At 42.9% G+C, this 16,530-nt stretch overlaps 1 protein-coding gene across 1 annotated transcript in view; it reads left to right on the top strand.

Moving 5' to 3' along the window:
• The window catches only part of LOC118370053 (receptor-type tyrosine-protein phosphatase T), a 488,900-nt gene that overhangs the window by 301,391 nt on the left and 170,979 nt on the right, over positions 1 to 16,530 (top strand). The window contains exons 12-13 of the mRNA XM_052498885.1: positions 130 to 235; positions 7,448 to 7,721. Of these exons, the coding sequence (XP_052354845.1) occupies positions 130 to 235; positions 7,448 to 7,721 (380 nt within the window). The remainder of the gene's footprint in view (positions 1 to 129; positions 236 to 7,447; positions 7,722 to 16,530) is intronic.

The raw sequence follows: 16,530 nt of genomic DNA, 5'->3' as shown, positions 1-16,530 counted from the left end.
AGGGGACCAAGTGCATTTTAAAGATAGGAATTCAACAGGTTCATTAAGAAACAAGAGTAATGAACACTTGCCCACTTGCTCTAATGAACACTTACTTGATCTCATCCCCTCTGAATCTTTCCCCACCAGCCCCATCGATGCCGGAATACGAGACAGACACGCCCCCTCTGAACGAGACGGACACCACCATCACAGTTCTGCTGAAGCCTGCCCAGTCCAGAGGAGCTCCCGTCAGGTACTACACTATGACATCACTTCCTGTCAAAAGTTACATGTCCAAGTGTCTCTATTTTCGAAGTGTTAACTCCATCTTAGTCTGCTTCAAATGTGAAAACGCTGGCATAAAGCCTAACTCACACGTTTTTTAGCATGGCATTATGGAGGTGTCAGATTTGCAAAATAATGGTGTGTGGAAAGAATTTATATTAAATTGTATATATTGATTGTTTTAACTGCTTATCTGCACACTAAGAAATTAATTTGTTCATACACAACACATGACAGTGCAGTTAACGCTTAGGCCTAATTGCACAGGTTTTTACTAAAGTGTTACCCCTTTCTTTCTCAAAAAAGACAAGTTATAAGCACAGAATTCAATTCATATTTATCTCGACCTTGAAATGGTTCACCGAAGTCCACAGAATCTCCTAAATTAAAAACTGAATTATTGTTCTTCCTGTGGGTGTTTTGAGGTATTAGAAGCAGTCATTCATATAAGTGCAATTTGTATGCAAAATGCATTAAGGGGATCAAGTTCAATTTGTATTGTAGTTGGCAGAGCAACACAGTTCTTTTAAAAGTTTCATCGTATTTAGTTCCAGTTTTGAAAACATAGCCTTGACAAAACAGACACGACATCCTCACTTATGCCAATTCAACACTACTGGCCGTTGGCTTGGAACAACAGCTTAACCGCTTTAGGAACATCAATCGCAAGCAGTTTGTTGACATTCATGAAAATATGGTGAGTGTGTGCATATTGAAATAGGACATTTTATGCTCAACCTAACAACTCAGAAGGAAACTATTTCCCAGTGTTAACCGAATCCCTCAATTGCCCTTACGGGCTAACATTTGGTCAGAAAGAAAATGTTTATGTTTGCTATTGGGCTAACAATATTTCCAGGCCTTGTGTAGAATTATAGAATTTAAATTTCTGAAGGGAATAATACACTTGTGAAATTGCTAAATAGGAATTTAAATCTAAGTGGGCATTTACAGTATTCCATAATATAATATACATGCTATATTACATTTTCTGATTCATCAACTACTAAATCCTTTCGTAAAACACTGCAAATATGCCCCTAAGTGTATAAGGTTCATTGCCATATTTCAAATTACATTGTATTTGTCACATACACCAAATTCAATGGGTGTTAACTTGCTTACGATCTCTTCACAACGATGCAGAGTTTAAAAATTATACTTAAAAGAAAAATAGTAACAGAAGAGGAATAAAATACACAAGAATGGAGCTATATACAGGGAGTACCAGTACCAGATCAATGTGCAGATGTATGAGGTATTTGAGGCAGATATGTACATGAAGGCAGGTTAGTGACGAGGCATCAGGATAGATAAAAAATAAGGTATTTGAGATAGATATGTACATAAAGGCTGGGTAAAGTGACTAGGCATCAGGATAGATAATAATACTAATAATAATAAGAAGAGTATGTGAGTGAGTGTATATATAGTCTCGTGAGTGTGCATAGAGTCAGTGCCAGATAGAAAGTATAATGGTCTCTAGAACATAAAAGCTTTGCTTTAATGAAAATGTTTACCAAAAAAGCTCATGACAAGATCAGCCGGGGGTGTTGTTACATCCATCCTGCACATACGGATGCAACTAAGCCTTTTTTTCTAATGCACTTGTTTGGTCTCTGAAAGCCATTAGTTTGAAAATGATATTTTCTGTCAGAGAAAAGTCCACGCTCCTTTGGTCATCAGCAATTATCCCATATGAAAGATGCCAAATTAGAGGCTAGGATAATTTGCCCTAGTCCTTCACTGAAACATACATTTCCCTAATTGCATATAATTGTGAAGTGTGTTCTTGGCATAGATGGACATAATTGCGGACAACCACTATAGCGCCCCAGGGCTCAAAAGAAGTCCTTATCCATTCATGAACCCCAGAGCAGAAACAAACCCTCCACTCATTATCTTCCTCTCCATTGACAGGGCCTTTCAAAAAAAAAGCCAGTTTAAAGACCACTCCCTCTGGCTCCTCACTTCTAATTAGGGGTAGATTTCCCTCTACTGGTCCCTCACAGAAATGACTGCCCAATAGAAGTGCTGCCCCCAGACAAGTCTGTATTTATATGTTGGCTTCTATTCTAAATGTAAAGTAAATAACATATCCTTTTCCACGGAGTTACCTTTATTTTCCAAAAGGTCACCAAACATTATATATTTTTTGGTTAAAAGTCCACATCTTCAGCAGGTGATGTAATTCACGCTGGAGAAATGAACGTACTAATCGCAAAGCAAATTGAAAGTTTGAAATGTTGTCAATTTGGAGTGGTATGAATAGTTGATTGGAGCTTAAGAGAGAGCAGCAGTAAGACTCTCTGCTCAGATAAACTTTGTATATAGTTTTAAACTGACCCGACACATACAACAAACCCATTCTGAATGTAAAACACTATGTATATATTCAGACATTTAGGTAGTTCCTTATTAAATTCAATTGTTTTTATTAATTCATTTTTAAATCAATATTTAACTAATTTCTTATGGAACCTGGGGTCGAGTTAAGGGCCGTATGTATCAATTGTCTTAGGGTAGGAGTGCTAACACAGAATCAGGAACCCCATGTCCATGTAATCTTACTCATTGTGTTCTAAAAGACCAAACTGATCCTAGATCACCACTACTACTCTGAGACGCTTCATACAGCGCCTTCAGAAAGTATCCACCACCCTTGACTTTTTCCACATTTTGTTGTGTTACAGCCTGAATTTAAAATGTATTAAATTGAGATTTTGTGTCTCACACACACACAATACCCTTCAATGTCAAATTGGAATTATGTTTTTTGTCATTTTTTTACAAATGAATTCAAATGAAAAGATGAAATGTCTTGAGTCAATAAGTATTCAAGCCTTTTGTTATTGCAAGCCCTGATAAGATGAATGGTGCACTGTGTGCAATAATAGTGTTTAAGAAGATGCTTTTTAATGACTCATCTCTCTACCCCACACAGCTCTAAGGTCCCTCCATCTAGCAGTGAATTCCAAACACAGATTCAACAACAAAGAACCGGGAGGTTTTCCAATGCCTCACAAATATGGGTGAAAATGTTTAAAGCAGACATTGAATAGCCGTTTGAGCATGGTGAAGTTATTAATTACACTTTGGATGGTGTATCAATACACCCAGTTACTACAATGCTACAAGCGTCCTTCCTAACTCAGTTGCCAGAGAGGAAGGAAACCGCTCAGGGTTTTCACTATGAGGCTATGGTGAAGTTATTTTTATTATTATTATTTTTTTCACCTTTATTTAACCAGGTAGGCAAGTTGAGAACAAGTTCTCATTTACAATTGCACCCTGGCCAAGATAAAGCAAAGCAGTTCGACAGATACAACGACACAGAGTTACACATGGAGTAAAACAAACATACAGTCAATAATACAGTATAAACAAGTCTATATACAATGTGAGCAAATGAGGTGAGAAGGGAGGTAAAGGCAAAAAAGGCCATGGTGGCAAAGTAAATACAATATAGCAAGTAAAACACTGGGATGGTAGTTTTGCAATGGAAGAATGTGCAAAGTAGAAATACAAATAATGGGGTGCAAAGGAGCAAAATAAATAAATAAATTAAATAAAGTTGGGAAAGAGGTAGTTGTTTGGGCTAAATTATAGGTGGGCTATGTACAAGTGCAGTAATCTGTGAGCTGCTCTGACAGTTGGTGCTTAAAGCTAGTGAGGGAGATAAGTGTTTCCAGTTTCAGAGATTTTTGTAGTTCGTTCCAGTCATTGGCAGCAGAGAACAGGAAGGAGAGGCGGCCAAAGAAAGAATTGGTTTTGGGGGTGACTAGAGAGATATAGTTGCTGGAGCGTGTGCTACAGGTGGGAGATGCTATGGTGACCAGCGAGCTGAAATAAGGGGGGACATTACCTAGCAGGGTCTTGTAGATGACATGGAGCCAGTGGGTAGGGCGACGAGAATGAAGCGAGGGCCAACCAACGAGTGCGTACAGGTCGCAATGGTGGGTAGTATATGGGGCTTTGGTGACAATTACACTTTGGATGGTGTATCAATACACCCAATCACTACAAAGCTACATTCATCCTTCCTAACTCAGTTACCAGAGAGGAAGGGAACCGCTCAGGGTTTTCACTATGAGGCTATGGTGAAGTTATTAATTACACTTTGGATGGTCTATCAATACACCCAGTTACTACAAAGCTACAAATGTCCTTCCTCACTCAGTTTCTGGAGAGGAAGGAAACTGCTCAGTGTTTTCACTTTAAAACAGTTTCAGAGTTTAATGGCTGTGATAGGAGACAATGGATCAACAACATTGTGGTTACTCCACAATACTAACCTAAATAACATACTGAAAAGAATGAAACCTGTACAGAATACAAATATTCAAAAAAATTCATCATTTTTGAAATAAGGCGCTAAATTAAAACTGGAAAAATGTGGCAAAGAAATTAACTTTATGTCCTGAATACAACGTGTTATATTTGGGGCAAATCCAACACCACATATCACTGAATACCACTCTTCACATTTTCAAGCATGGTTGTGACTGCATCATATTGCTATGCTCGTCATCGGCAAGGACTAGTTTTTTTTTGATAAAAAGAAACGGAATAGACCATAGGCAAAATCCCAGAAGAAAACCTGGTTCAGTTTGCTTTCCAACAGACACTGGGCGAGAAATTCCCCTTTCAGCAGGACAATAACCTGAAACACAATGCCAAATATACACTGGTGTTGCAAATCAAATCAAATCAAATGTATTTATATAGCCCTTCGTACATCAGCTGATATCTCAAAGTGCTGTACAGAAACCCAGCCTAAAACCCCAAACAGCAAGCAATGCAGGTATAGAAGCACGGTAGCTAGGAAAAACTTTCTTGAAAGGCCAAAACCTAGGAAGAAACTAGAGAGGAACCAGGCTATGTGGGGTGGCCAGTCCTCTTCTGGCTGTGCCGGGTGGAGATTATAACAGAACATGGCCAAGATGTTCTGGAGCAGCAGCACGGCCAGGTGGACTGGGGACAGCAAGGAGTCATCATGTCAGGTAGTCCTGGGGCATGGTCCTAGGGCTCAGGTCCTCCGAGAGAGAGAAAGAAAGAGAGAAGAAGAGAATTAGAGAACGCACACTTAGATTCACACAGGACACCGAATAGGACAGGAGAAGTACTCCAGATATAACAAACTGACCCTAGCCCCCCGACACATAAACTACTGCAGCATAAATACTGGAGGCTGAGACAGGAGGGGTCAGGAGACACCGAGGCCCCATCCGAGGACACCCCCGGACAGGGCCAAACAGGAAGGATATAACCCCACCCACTTTGCCAAAGCACAGCCCCCACACCACTTGAGGGATATCTTCAACCACCAACTTACCATCCTGAGACAAGGCTGAGTATATCCCAAAAAGATCTCCGCCATGGCACAACCCAAGGGGGGGCGCCAAACCAGACAGGATGACCACATCAGTGAATCAACCCACTCAGGTGACGCACCCCTTCCAGGGACGGAATGAGAGCCCCAGTGGTAAGCCAGTGACTCAGCCCTTGTAATAGGGTTAGAGGCAGAGAATCCCAGTGGAAAGAGGGGAACCGGCCAGGCAGAGACAGCAAGGACAGTTCGTTGCTCCAGAGCCTTTCCGTTCACCTTCCCACTCCTGGGCCAGACAACACTCAATCATATGACCCACTGAAGAGATGAGTCTTCAGTAAAGACTTAAAGGTTGAGACCGAGTTTGCGTCTCTGACATGGGTAGGCAGACCGTTCCATAAAAATGGAGCTCTATCGGAGAAAGCCCTGCCTCCAGTTGTTTGCTTAGAGATTCTAGGGACAATTAGGAGGCCTGCGTCTTGTGACCGTAGCGTACGTGTAGGTATGTACGGCAGGACCAAATCAGAGAGATAGGTAGGAGCAAGCCCATGTAATGCTTTGTAGGTTAGCAGTAAACGCTTGAAATCAGCCCTTGCTTTGACAGGAAGCCAGTGTAGAGAGGCTAGCACTGGAGTAATATGATCAAATGTTTTGGTTCTCGTCAGGATTCTTGCAGCCGTATTTAGCACCAACTGAAGTTTATTTAGTGCTTTATCCGGGTAGCCGGAAAGTAGAGCATTGCAGTAGTCTAACTTAGAAGTGACAAAAGCATGGATTAATTTTTCTGCATCATTTTTGGACAGAAAGTTTCTGATTTTTGCAATGTTACGTAGATGGAAAAAAGCTGTCCTTGAAATGGTCTTGATATGTTCTTCAAAAGAGAGATCAGGGTCCAGAGTAACGCCTAGGTCCTTCACAGTTTTATTTGAGACGACTGTACATCCATTAAGATTAATTGTCAGATTCAACAGAAGATCTCGTTGTTTCTTGGTACCTAGAACAAGTTTAAAAGTAGAAAGTTTGCAGCCATCCACTTCCTTATGTCTGAAACACATGCTTCTAGCAAGGGCAATTTTGGGGCTTCACCATGTTTCATTGAAATGTGCAGCTGTGTGTCATCCGCATAGCAGTGAAAGTTAACATTATGTTTTCGAATAACATCCCCAAGAGGTCAAATATATAGTGAAAACAATAGTGGTCCTAAAACGGAACCTTGAGGAACACCGAAATTTACAGTTGATTTGTCAGAGGACAAACCATTCACAGAGACAAACTGATATCTTTCCGACAGATAAGGTCTAAACCAGGCCAGAACTTGTCCGTGTAGACCAATTTGGGTTTCCAATCTCTCCAAAAGAATGTGGTGGTCTTGCATACCAAGACGACATTGAATGTTCCTGAGTGGCGTAGCTACAGTTTTGTAAAAAAAAATGAAATGTCTTGAAAATCCACGTCATGACTTAAAAATGGCTGAATAATGTGCAAATATTGTACAATTCAGGTGTGCAAAGCTCTTATAGACTTCCCCAAAATGTCTCACAGCTGTAATCACTGCCAAGGTGATTCTAACATGTATTGACTAAGGGGGTTGAATACCTATGTAATCAAGATATATTACTGTTTTCTTTTTCTTTTTCTTACATTTTTTCAAATGTTAGAATTTTGCTTCCACTTTCACATTACATAGAATTTTGTGTAGATCGTTGTCAAAAAATGACAATTAAATAAATGTTAATCCCACCTTATAACACAACAAAATGTGGAAAAAGTCAAGCAGCGTGAATACTTTCTAAAGGCACTGGTCAGACCTCTGATGATGACCCTTGGCCTTTGCCCTATGTTCCTCCCCAGTGTCTACCAGCTGGTGGTGAAAGAGGAACGCAAGCAGAAGGTGCGGCGGGCAGCCGACGCGCAGGAGTGCTTCCCCGTCCCCGTCAGCTTCAAGAATGCCTCCATCTTGGATTCGCCCCACTACTTTGCGGCGGAGCTCCCGCCCACCTACCTGACTGTGGTTCAGCCCTTCACCGTAGGCGACAACAAGACCTACAACGGCTACTGGAACCCCCCCCTCTCTTCATCCAAGAGCTACAGCATTTACTTCCAAGCCCTGAGCAAAGCCAATGGGGTGAGCTGTCATACCTCCTTTTAATTAAGATCCATCAATGTTCAATGTCCATCGCTGTTGTATGTTGTCCAGATACAGATTACGGTTGTCACGCTACCAGTATCACCATACTCAGAAGTATCATGACAAGCAAACAAAACATGAAGCAGACTTAATTTTGAGAGAAAAACAGTCATTTTGTGAACAAACAGCCTTACTGTCATTTGGAGTCATTTTCCAAGCTGTAAGACATTTACATAAAGCAGGTTTTTAAAAGACTAAAGAGTTTAGTCTGCTTTGTGTTATCCTCTTTGCCATAACACATTTAGTATTGTAGTATCATGATAATGGTATTGTGACAACCCCTAATACAGATGGGATTTTTCTTTTTCAATGGAATGTCTTTGTTCAGCCTTTTAGTGAATAATGAAAGACCACATTTTTCCCACGCTGTCTTGAATCATATCAAGTTCAGTTATTGAAGGTGTAATTTACTACGGGGTGCATGCTCCCCTTATTTCTGGTTTTGAAGTACAACTAAGTTGATTTATGATCTAGTAATACATACCTATCAGCCAATTGAATGTGCAGTAAAATTGCAAAAGGGATGTGTCACATGCTGGAGAGACGAAGCAGGTACGGGGAGTCAAACATTAAATAAAGAACGGACATGGAACGAGACCGGAACAGCGCCAGCAAACTGGTAAACACAGACAAAAAACAATCAATGCAGCAGTGGGGAACAGAGCAGGGAACAGAGCTGGGGAACTGACAAATATACGGGAGGTAATAAACAGGTGATGATTGAGTCTAGATGAGTCCAATATCGCTGATGCGCGTGACGAGGGAACGCAGGTGTGTGTAATAGACGGCAGGAGTACGTGATGCAGGGCAGCCTGGCCCCCTCAAGCGCCAGGAGGTAGAGCGGGAGCAGACGTGACAGGATGTACATTAGCATTTGCCTGTTCTTCTTTGTTTGCCAAATCGCAAACAGTATGCAAATGTATGGCACTCTAGCTCTTCTTATTCGTAAAAGGTTAGACTATAAAATATATTTTTCGAAATTGCTTAAAACCAGAGGGTGTTCCATCATTTTCCACCTCTGTAACTTTGTTTGGCGTTGGCACCGGCTGGCGGTATAAGCAGCGACAGAGTTTTCCCATGATGTGGTTCAGTGTGCCTGAGCGGTGGTCACATTGACTTCATGATTCCATTGTATCTCAGTCAATTCAATCTGTGAGTTTTAGGCTCAGTGAGTCTTTTTGATAAAGTTATTGCATAAAATATGGATTTAGCTTGGTAGTTTAGACCTGCCATCAAGAATAAGGCATTTATTTCACGTCTCTCGTTCCTTAATCTGTTTCTCTTTTCACTTAAATTGTCCCCCATTAAATTCAGGTTAGATACCAGAAATGTAAAATCATGTGCGGCATAACTGTTTCTCCGTGGCTTTAAAGTATGCCAGCCCATCATTATTATTTAATCTAATGGTTTTTCCATTTAGCTATTGTCAGATTTGTAAATGCTCATTGTAAACCGCCGCTACTCACTTATACTCTCCATCTTTCAGTAGACGACATAGTGTACGTACTGTCGGTACTGTGCATATTCCCTTACCCGCTACTACAGCATGAAATAACCATGTGATTTGAGTTGTTCATGATGGCAACACTGCTTGGATCCCTAGTTTACTCATCAAGTCTCCTTTCACGGGTGGCATCCCTAAGATGCCATTCTTTCATCCTTTCATTGTGCCAATTAGAAAGCATGCACATCAAATGAGCCCGAGCAGGCTTTTCCAAAGCTATGCGATGCCACCCAAGTCCCCCGACATAAAAGACAAGAAAATACATTGCCTAAGGGTGGAGAGTTTAAGTCTGGAAAGAGAAATAGGGAGGGAGAGAGAGATAGTGAGAGAAAAGAGGGTCGAGGGAGGCTTTTCCTCCCAATACAGACGAGCTGTCTGCTGATTCCTCAGCCAGGGCGGGTGCCAACTACAGTCGCCAACTCTCCTGGCACTGCCAATTGTGCTCGAAACAACCCCCGCTCTGGCCTCTCAAAGTCCCCCAGGCTTCTTTCTTGAGTACAGGCTGCTTGTCCTACACAGTAGTGGCTAGGAGGGCGGCCATATTGACAGACTGGTCATATTTGCGTCAGGATTTGGTCCCCCCAGGATATGATGTTAAGGCTTGACAATTAAGACACAACACACCTTCTCCATTTCCTGTAGTACCAACCAGACGGAAGCAAATTAAGAACATTTTCCGTGTTGAACATGGAGAAACTATACGTTTACGCAGCAGTATTCAGGTGCTTTCAAAGTGGCACAAAGACACAAAGAGCTGAACCTGAACAGTGACACAGAAAGATGGGAGAGAAATGGAACAAAGCAGGTGGCACTTTGATAAAATGGCCTCCAAATGCAGCCTTCCCCTTGACAGGTAAAAAGGCTCACGTCGGCCATGCAGCCTCAAATTAACCACAGTTCACCCAAAGTGGAGGGCAGGAGTTGTTTTTCGTATGACAGTGGGTGTCAATCAGATTTGATTCCCCTGTACTCGGCACAAAACGGGAAGCGCATACATCAGAAGGAGCACTCCCTGTAAAAACCAGAGTGCCTTACCCCATTGTCCCGTGGCAGACAGACGAGACTGCGTCCGAGACCACCCAGACTCTCACACTGGGGCTGTTTCAGTTCTGACTGTATCTGAAGATACTCACCTTCAAGCCAATCAAAGATCCTATTACAAATTATTCGGTCACGTACGTTTCCTTTCGGGTCAGGCCCAAATGATTGTCTCTTGCTATGTGAACGTGTATGTGTGTTTATTTATTTATTTACTAATGAGATATTCTGAGTCATAGTGTTTTGGGGGGTGGAGAAGGAGTTTCCTTTTATTCTGTCTTTTACTTGTTTTTGTTCAGTTCTTAAGTGGCATAATTATCCTATAATTTCAGAAGAACAAAAGTACCACATTTTGCTTCAATGCTTATCTTTAGTGTTAGTTCCTGGAAAGTCGCATGACATGTCAGACCACAGTTTAGACTGGTGATGTGAGCGTGTTAGGACTCTGGGGCTGTCTGTGTCTTCTACAGTGGTTCCACCAGCTGCACCACAGGGACTTGGTATTCAGCTCAGGCTAGCGCTGTTAGCCACAAGATGTGTACCAACTCCCAACTAGAGACCTGCATCTGCAACTCAGCCTTAAAAAAGCAGCATTAATAAATCCTCTAAAGGATCAGACACTTTTAAAAAATGTTTTGCCTAAAATGACAAACCCAAGTCTAACTGCCTGTAGCTCAGAACCGGCAGCAAGGATACGCATATGCTTGATACCATTTGAAAGGAACCACTTTCCATTTTCTGGAGATGTGAAATTAATGTAGGAGAATATAACACATGAAATCTGGTAAAATATAATTACAAACCATAAAACATGCATTTTCTATTTTGTTTTTGTTTCATCATTTTTGAAATGCAAGAGAAAGGCCATACAATAATATTACATTTTATGCGCAATTTAGATGTTGGCCACTAGATCGCAACAGTGGCACTCTGTATACATTACAGTAGTGCCACGACTACAACTTTACTATACATACATTACAGTAGTGCCACAACTACAACTTTACTCTATATACATTACAGTGGTGCCACGACTACAACTTTACTCTATATACATTACAGTAGTGCCACGACTACAACTTTACTATACATACATTACAGTAGTGCCACGACTACAACTTTACTCTATATACATTACAGTAGTGCCACGACTACAACTTTACTATACATACATTACAGTAGTGCCACGACTACAACTTTACTCTATATACATTACAGTGGTGCCACGACTACAACGTTACTCTGTATACATTACAGTAGTGCCACGACTACAACGTTACTCTGTATACATTACAGTAGTGCCACGACTACAACTTTACTCTATATACATTACAGTAGTGCCACGACTACAACTTTACTATACATACATTACAGTAGTGCCACGACTACAACTTTACTCTATATACATTACAGTGGTGCCACGACTACAACGTTACTCTGTATACATTACAGTAGTGCCACGACTACAACGTTACTCTGTATACATTACAGTAGTGCCACGACTACAACTTTACTCTATATACATTACAGTAGTGCCACGACTACAACTTTACTCTACATACATTACAGTAGTGCCACGACTACAACTTTACTCTATATACATTACAGTGGTGCCACGACTACAACGTTACTCTGTATACATTACAGTAGTGCCACGACTACAACGTTACTCTGTATACATTACAGTAGTGCCACGACTACAACTTTACTCTATATACATTACAGTAGTGCCACGACTACAACTTTACTATACATACATTACAGTGGTGCCACGACTACAACGTTACTCTGTATACATTACAGTAGTGCCACGACTACAACGTTACTCTGTATACATTACAGTAGTGCCACGACTACAACTTTACTCTATATACATTACAGTAGTGCCACGACTACAACTTTACTCTGTATACATTACAGTAGTGCCACGACTACAACTTTACTCTATATACATTACAGTAGTGCCACGACTACAACTTTACTATACATACATTACAGTGGTGCCACGAATACAACGTTACTCTGTATACATTACAGTAGTGCCAAGATTACAACGTTACTCTGTATACATTACAGTAGTGCCACGACTACAACTTTACTCTATATACATTACAGTAGTACCACGACTACAAGGTTACTCTATATACATTACAGTAGTGCCACGACTACAACATTACTCTATATACGTTACAGTAGTGCCACGACTACAACATTACTCTATATACGTTACAGTAGTGCCACGACTACAACATTACTCTATATACATTACAGTAGTGCCACGACTACAACATTACTCTATATACGTTACAGTAGTGCCACGACTACAACTTTACTCTATATACATTACAGTAGTACCACGACTACAACTTTACTATATATACATTACAGTAGTGCCATGACTACAACTTTACTATATATACATTACAGTAGTGCCACGACTACAACTTTACTATATATACATTACAGTAGTGCCACGACTGCAACTTTAATTTATATATACACATTACAGTAGTGCCACGACTACAACTTTACTATATATACATTACAGTAGTGCCACGACTACAACTTTACTATATATACATTACAGTAGTGCCACGACTACAACTTTACTCTATATACATTACATTAGTGCCACAACTACAACGTTACTCAATATACGTTACAGTAGTGCCTCGACTACAACTTTACTCTATACACATTACAGTAGTGCCACGACTACAACGTTACTCTATATACATTACAGTAGTGCCACAACTACAACGTTACTCTATATAGGTTACAGTAGTGCCACGACTACTTGCCTCTCGATTGAAGTTAGTCGATCCTTGTTTCCTCCTCTTCCGCTCCTCCTCAATACTCTCCAATCCCTATTCAAGAAGTTAATTTCACAGGGATTCTTACACAGGCCATATCAGGAGCTCTATCTCAGGATCATCTAAGAGATGTACTCTCTTTCTCTCTGTACCCTGTCCCTTTTCACGTACAGGTCATAGAAATGGAACAAGAGTACTAATAACTCAAAGATATAGGCAAGCTCTATTATTATTACCCTCTATTTTGCATGTTTTTATCAGCTCCTGGCCTTTCTTTCATTTCTATCACCTTTATTTTATATGCTTGCCTGATGCTGATATGCGGTTTCAATTCCCCCCGAAGTTCAGTGGATGTGTCTGGGTTATGATATGCTGGAAGTGTATGTGCTTGTGTGTGGAGTGTGAATCTCTTCGAACCTCAGCAGATGCTTTTATCTCAAGAAAGAGACATGTTAAAGTGCACTCATCATTACACTCAGACGTCTGTCACTGACTAACTTGACTTAGTCCCTTTGGTTTATTTTGGAGTTTAGGGCGTTCACCATAGCTCTTCACCACACTCTTCTCTGGGCAAGGGCTTTTACTTCATTGAGTTCTTAGAGTGGACATCTCCAGTTGTATTTTGGCCTTCCCTGCTTTCTATTTCGTTGTGAGTTGTAGACCTTTGCCTGTTTTGTTACATTAATTGTGTTTTTGAGTGTGTGTCCAATTCACCTCCATGTCCTTCTCCTGATCAGTCTGTCACGGTATATTTTTTAGTATTATTTTGTAGGTTCAAAATCTAGGGTGTTTACAGTAGTTAATTGTATTTGGCACTAATATTGACCAGTTTCATTCCCTTTATTGACAAGTTTAGCATGTTGTGTATCTGTGTTTGTCACGATCCTCGTAGAGAGGAGACCAAGGCGCAGCGTGATATGAATACAAACTTACAAAACAACAAATGTGACACTATATATAAATATATAAACATTGCAGACATAGGCAACTAGACAAAGACAATAACCCACGAAATACCCAAATATATATGGCTGCCTAAATATGGTTCCCAAACAGAGACAACGATAAACACCTGCCTCTAATTGAGAACAAATCTAGGCAACCATAGACATATATAAATACCTAGATGATAAACAACCCCATAAACCTACAAAACCCCTAGACAGTACATAAAACACCTACATCACCCATGTCACACCCTGACCTAACCAAAACAATGAAGAAAACAAAGAATACTCAGGTCAGGGTGTGACAGTACCCCCCCACAAAAGGTGCGGACTCCGGCCGCAAAGCCTAATATAAAGGGGAGGGTCTGGATGGGCCTTTTTCACGGCGGGGGTTCGGGTGCAGGACGTGGACCCCGCTCTACCTCAGTCTTGGCCCACTTAGGTGGCGCCTCTGGAGCGGGACCCTCGCAGCGGACCCCGGACTGAAGATCATCGTAGAGGGCGTCACTGGACTGAGGAGCGGCTCTGGCAGCTCCGGACAGGAGGGAGATTCCAACATTGCCAATGCCGTGACGGCATTGGCAGCTCCTGGTTGGCTGATGGCTTTGGCAGCTCCTGGCTGGCTGATGGCTCTGGCAGCTCCTGGCTGGCTGACGGCTCTGGCGGCTCCTGGCTGACTGACGGCTCTAGCGACTCTGGCGGCTCCTGGCTGGCTGACGGCTCTGGCGGCCCCTGGCTGGCTGACGGCTCTGGCGGCTCCTGGCTGGCTGACGGCTTTGACGGCTCCGGACAGGAGGGAGACTCTGGCGGCTCAGGACAGGAGGGAGACTCTGGCGGATCCAGACTGGAGGGAGACTCTGGCGGATCCAGACTGTGACCCGTCGTGGTAGGTTCCGGACTGCGACCCATTGTGGTAGACTCCGGACTGCGACCCGTCGTGGTAGGTTCCGGACTGTGACCCGACGTAGGAGGTTCCGGTCTGCGGCCCGTCGTAGGAGGTTCCGGTCTGCAGCCCGTCGTATGAGGTTCCGGTCTGCGGCCCGTCGTATGAGGTTCCGGTCTGTGGCCCGTCGTAGGAGGTTCCGGTCTGCGGCCCGTCGTAGGAGGTTCCGATCTGCGGCCCGTCGTAGGAGGTTCCGGTCTGTAGACTGTTGCCGGATGCTCTGGACTGGGTACTGTTGCCGGACGCTCTGGACTGGCGAGGCGACTGTAGGCCTGGTGCGTGGTGCCGGCACTGGTGGTACCGGGCTGGGGACACGCACCTCAGGGCGAGTGCGAGGAGCAGGAACAGGGAGTACTGGATCCTGGAGGTGCACTGGTGGCCTGGTACGTGGTGCCGGCACTGGTGGTACCGGCCTGGAGACACGCACCTCGGGGCGAGTGTGGGGAGGAGGAACAGGGCATGCAGGGCTCTGGAGACGCACAGGAAGCCTTGTGCGTGGTGTTGGCACTGGTGGTACTGGGCTGGGGACACACACCTCAGGGCGAGTGCGGGGAGCAGGCACAGGACGTACTGGGCTGTGGAGGCGTACTGGAGGTCTGGAGTGTAAAGCTGACACAACCCGTCCTGGCTGGATGCTCATTCTAGCCCGGCCAATGCGAGGAGCTGGAATATAGCGCACCGGGCTAGAAATGTGCACTGGAGACACCGTACGCATCTCTGCATAACATGGTGCCTGACCAGTTACACGCTCCCCACGGTAAGCACGAGGAGTTGGCTCAGGTCTCCTACCTGACTTTGCCAAACTCCTCGTGTCCCCCCCAAAAAAATAATATTGGGGCTGCCTCCGTGCTAGCCGTGTACCCTTATATGTTTGCCGTTCCTCCATTCTCCTGTATCCCACCTCGCACTGTTCCAAAGAATCCCATGCAGTCTCTGGCACTCTCCCTGGTTCGATCGACCAACTCTCAATCTCCTCCCAGGTTATTACCCATTCGTCCTTCTCCCGGGTCCATTTCTCCATTAAGAGCTGTTCCTCCCAATCATGCTGCTTTAAAAAAATATTTTTTTAAATTTTACCTTTATTTAACTAGGCAAGTCAGTTCAGAACAAATTCTTATTTTCAATGACGGCCTAGGAACAGTGGGTTAACTGCCTATTCAGGGGCAGAACGACAGATTTGTACCTTGTCAGCTCGGGGGTTTGAACTTGCAACCTTCCGGTTACTAGTCCAACACTCTAACCACTAGGCTACCCTGCCGCCCTAAGGTGGGTTATTCTGTCACGATCATCGTAGAGAGGAGACCAAGGCGCAGCGTGATATGAATACATCTTCTATATTTAATGAAGAAAGAACACTAAATCAAACGTACAAAACAACAAACGTGACGCTATATATAAACAGTGCAGACACAGGCAACTAGACATAGACAATAACCCACGAAATACCCAAAGAAGATGGCTTCCTAAATATTGTTCCCAATCAGAGACAACGATAAACACC

Source organism: Oncorhynchus keta, chromosome 37 (assembly GCF_023373465.1).
Source record: "Oncorhynchus keta strain PuntledgeMale-10-30-2019 chromosome 37, Oket_V2, whole genome shotgun sequence".
Classification (NCBI taxonomy): Eukaryota; Metazoa; Chordata; class Actinopteri; order Salmoniformes; family Salmonidae; genus Oncorhynchus; species Oncorhynchus keta.
The sequence above is the reverse complement of the archived record's forward strand: the minus strand, read 5'-3'. Positions and strand labels throughout refer to the sequence as shown.